At 39.9% G+C, this 4,502-nt stretch overlaps 1 protein-coding gene across 1 annotated transcript; it reads right to left on the reverse strand.

The window, feature by feature from the left end:
* Positions 1 to 111: 111 nt before the first annotated feature.
* On the reverse strand, positions 112 to 3,320 carry LOC119115941 (putative E3 ubiquitin-protein ligase UBR7). The gene is made up of 11 exons (XM_037240870.1): positions 3,105 to 3,320; positions 2,856 to 2,989; positions 2,658 to 2,718; positions 2,434 to 2,529; positions 2,302 to 2,355; positions 2,092 to 2,188; positions 1,891 to 2,009; positions 1,194 to 1,382; positions 767 to 923; positions 637 to 698; positions 112 to 456 (listed from the first exon to the last, which is right to left on the reverse strand). Exons 1-11 carry the CDS (start codon positions 3,222 to 3,224, stop codon positions 373 to 375), a joined length of 1,173 nt encoding a protein of 390 aa, XP_037096765.1. The 5' UTR covers positions 3,225 to 3,320; the 3' UTR covers positions 112 to 372.
* Between the last annotated feature and the right edge of the window lie 1,182 nt (positions 3,321 to 4,502).

Raw genomic sequence — 4,502 nt, forward strand, 5'->3', positions numbered from 1 at the left:
ATTGCATTTAGTTTCACTGAATCTATTTTTCTACTGGCGCCTCAAAAGGTGTGCAACAGTGGTCCTCAAAAATAAACTGGTTTGATATTATGAAATAAAATAGTAGTTTTGTCATTTGAAAATAATTACTCAACTTTATTAAATTGCCTAAAGAACAAATTTCCTAATAAACAGCAGCATGTCTTTAACAGACTTTTTCCAAGTATCCAGTGTAGAAACAAAACAGATCACAAACGTGTTAATTAAAAACTAGCTTCAAATTTGAGGCATCTTGAACAGAAACAAATGTGCTTCCAACATTGCACTTTTTCTTCTTCTTCAACAAAGGGAAACTTTTCATGGGAGAAGCACCACAAGACTGCAGCACTTTAGTCACTGGTAGCCCGTGTTGACGTTCCGCTGCTTTTTAGCCTGAAGCGCCTGGAAAAGCTCATATACAGCTTCCGCAGTGACTTCCTGAGGGACACAATGACTGGATCAGCAGACAACAGGAGACTCAGCAAAACTAGAGTCAAATCCAGTTGTTAAACTATAATAAACTAAAACAATTATTTAAAAAAATATATATATATTTGGATTCATTCAACTTAAATTTCAACGGATGGGCTTGGGCATCCATACAAATGAGTTCCTCACCTTATTTTCACCTGCACATTTGTGAAATAATGCAGTTACTGCAGTAGCCATCTCGTTACAACCTAAAAGAAAGGAAGTAAGATTAATAAGAGCACACAAATATCAGTGTAGCCACAGAGAAAAGTCTCACCGTAAATGAACTCAAGCTGCTGGACTCTGTCCATTGAACTCGTCAGTGTCATCAGCGGATGCTTTCCAAACGGCTTGTCCAGGCCTCTTCTCTCGTAGGCCAGAAGTGAGTCGGACAGGTCCATGAGGAAGTGGACCTGTGCGGCTACGTAAGCCCTCTATGTGCCATAGGCATGACAAAAGTATTATACATTGGAAAATTACCAATTTTGATAAGCACAAGTAAAAAGGATAGTCCAAGGGGTGGGCAAACATGTCAATTGAATTTAGTGAATTATAAAAAATAATAAGTATATAAATCAATAGAGTGAATTGTAAAAAAAAAATAGAATAATAATTAAATAAATTCTTTGGCCAAAATATTATACTATTACTTTGTGGGTCATACTTTGTGCACCCCTGGGCTAGTCTGATGCTGGAGACCCCACCTTGCAGCTTGTACAGGTGCACAGCAAAGAGCGCCACGAAGATGGCCAGAACACCGCACCCTGTTGACACCGTGACACATGCAGGGACTGGAAATGCTTCAGCTTGCAAGCCACCGCGTTGGTCTCCCCGGGACAGTCTGTCATGTCCCCGTGGCTCCGCTTGCGAGGAAAGCTCCTGGTTGGCGTTCCCTAACGTGAGACAGTGAGTTATGATGCGACACGGCTGTATAAAACACCAGATTCGTCCAGTGGGGGCGAAATGATCAGGCGGCGAAAATGAGCGGTTTACAGTAAAGCTGGCCTGTGAAGCGCAGCCAAAGCTGTCTGCAGAGACGCAGACAGAGGGGCCTTGTGGGTCATGTCTCCTCTAATTACCCAAAAGGGAGCCTGTCACGTTGCTCTTCTACGCCATCAAGTGGCAAGCTCGAGCCCACAACAGAGAAAACGCAGCAACGCTGCACATCTGCGCCGATTCCACACGACACGAATATATATAGTGTAATTGCAAGTACAGTATATGCTTGCCAAGTACAAAAAGTAGTGTACATATGTTCATGGACATGTACTGTATTGCTCTAACATGACATGGGCTAAGAAAGAATTGAAACCTTGGGACGACCATAAACAAAAGGCCAACTGTATTAGATTCATAAAAAGTGAGCTAAAATGCAGTTTGTCAAAGTAAAAGCGGCCCCACCTTCTGCTCAAGACTGGTGGAAGGTTCTTCATGGCTAATTTCACTCGATTCCAAAAAGTCCTCTTTCTTTTTTGCTTCCTCTACGGGCTCATCTTTATGCTCCTTTTGCTCAGGTGAAACTGAGAATGAGACAAATGTATAAAGAACACGATATGTTTGCCACTTGGGCGTTTGTTGTTGTTACCTATGAAGGTGGATTACCTGAAAGGTGAGCAGCATACGTCCATAAGAAAGGAGCTTTGTTCATACAATCCTCGCACACCATCTCATCCAGCTCCTCCACTTCGCAGCGCAAATGCTAAATGGAATCAAAACAGTTCATATTTAGTGAAGTGCATTTTTTCTTAACAGAGCTATTTATATTTTATTTTAAGTGCATTTTTGCATTTGTCAAGAATAAGTAATACATACCCTGGTATGAAACCAATCCTCGCAGATGACACACTGAATCATCTCATCGTTGACCTGTGGAGAAATTACTTCAACATGGTAAACACATTCAAAGCAACCAAATGCTGGTGCACAAATGAACGAATGGGATACCTTGTCCTCTTTGTCTGGAAAAGGCCGGTCACAAGAGCAGTAGCGTCCAGAGAAGTTGTGATTGTAAAGGTTTTTGGAGTTTTCCTCATCTTTGGCCTATCAGAGTAAATGATCACGATAAGCAAAGTACAAAAAATATTTTGACTTCCAATACGAGGTGCTCATCACTCATTTGCCATTATGCACTTGGATATAATTTCATGAAAATGAAAGAAAACTCTTACCGGAGTGAGTTTACACTGGAAATCTCCAAACTTGCTGTTTCCACAATCACAGCGAAAGTTTCTGTCGCGAAAAGCAGGGAGAGAAACTTAAAAACTTGTTTACGGTCGGGGAATACAATGCAACTATACATTTTAGTACATTCAAAGATTTTCTATACTCTTTTTGTTCGCACAAGATAGTTCACCTCAACACCATACCTTTTGGTATAGAGTTCAAAGATGTCATGTCCATCGTGGCATTTGTTGGCACAGGCCAGGCAGATGCCAGCAGGCTGCGATGCATCTGGTGTGCAAGTGTTGCATGCAAACACAGCCTGCCTCTTCACATAGCCCTGCAAGAAAAACATAAATATAGCTTACATACAAATATGAAATTAAGTTCAATAAGAGTATTTTGCGTGCGCACATTCCTTTGAAGGGGTGGAAGATAAAAGGCGCGTTTCTTACACGTGAGTAAGAGCAGTTTTCCGAGTCACTTCCCGCAAGTACGCAGAAAATCTGCTCCAGTTCCTCTCCGTTTTCAAGGAAATCGTCAAGTTGGGAGTCCACTGCCTTTGTCGCTGCCATGATATGAAAATGCCGAGATGAAAATGAGTGTATTCGGTCAAGGAGCTGGAGTTGGCGCAAAACAATGTTGCCGTTCCGGACGGGAGTTTGGAGCCAAAACCACGCGGCGGAAGGGACGTCATTTTATGTGTTTATCCGGTTGGATTTATTTAAAAATATTCTAATCAGTTCAGCCTGAAAGAGTTTAAACTAACTATTTGCGGTCTACTGTTTCTGCATCGTTTCTCATATTAAATTATTCATTTCTTTTTGTGATTATTATTTTACCTTATTTTTCCTATGGACGTTGCAATAGTCTGCCAGCAGAGGGCGTCAAAACTAGATTTTTTGTTGTTGCTATTTCTTTGCCACCAGTGGTGATATCGTACAATAAAAGTTTGGTTAAAAATGTATTAAAATAAAATAAAATATTTTGCACCGTTTTGATTCATTTTGACGTGGATATTACCATATTCAAATTTGAGACTTTGCTTTCGTACACATTTTTGGTGGGAGTAAAAACTACATGGTTTTGATTTGATTTTTGTTTATTTCGGCAAGTACATAGACAATAAAATGTTTACAGCTTCATTCATGTTTTACATGACTTGTCCCGTCCCATTTTCACACCGTGGTGAAGGATGTGTATACGAAATGAAATTTGTATTTCACTGTTGTTGTTCACTGTAAACTTAAATATATTAATATATTGGAATATATGGAATTCCATGACTAATATTGTCTCAATTGTTAATTTTGACATACCTATCGCACACTAAAGTCTTAATATCGTACGTTTAAGGCTTTTTTAACGTTGTAGAATGACGGGATGAAAAATAATGTGCTGATAATGCCCAGATAAGTCAGTTTTCAGACAAAATCTTCTTTATTTCAGTGTTAATGCTTTCTGTGACCTTTTAAGGTGGACTGCTTAGAGGTTTTCCCTCATGTAAAATGGGTGCCTTGGCTCAATAAATGTAGAAATACTCGTCTTCATCTATATGTTGGACCTTCAATAACAGGAACCACAGGCTCAACTTCTTTGACCGCATCTGGTTGCCTTTGCTTACCATCGGACATTTAAGGTGTACTTGGGGGAAAAAAATCAATTTAGGGTATTGATGATTTTTTTTTAAATCACCCAATTGGACATTTTATAGCCAACTGGGAATTTGGTATCGAATAAAACAAGCGATACATAAAATACTGTCAATCTGAGTAAATAGCGATCGAAAAGCAAATAGGGTGTGCTCATTTCCGAGCCTTCCATGGAGGCAACAGCAACCTCCTGGATCCTGG

The sequence above is a fragment of the Syngnathus acus genome, chromosome 22 (assembly GCF_901709675.1).
Source record: "Syngnathus acus chromosome 22, fSynAcu1.2, whole genome shotgun sequence".
Classification (NCBI taxonomy): Eukaryota; Metazoa; Chordata; class Actinopteri; order Syngnathiformes; family Syngnathidae; genus Syngnathus; species Syngnathus acus.

What these genes read in the sequence shown, in the direction of transcription:
- LOC119115941 (XM_037240870.1), bottom strand. Translation starts at nt 3,224, where the DNA reads ATGGCAGCGACAAAGGCAGTGGACTCCCAACTTGACGATTTCCTTGAA. An exon ending in GTATGCTGCTCACCTTTCAG is followed by an intron (nt 2,010 to 2,091) that starts GTAATCCACCTT and finishes TCTCATTCTCAG; the next exon opens with TTTCACCTGAGCAAAAGGAG. An exon ending in AATGTGCAGGTGAAAATAAG is followed by an intron (nt 457 to 636) that starts GTGAGGAACTCA and finishes TGTGTCCCTCAG; the next exon opens with GAAGTCACTGCGGAAGCTGT.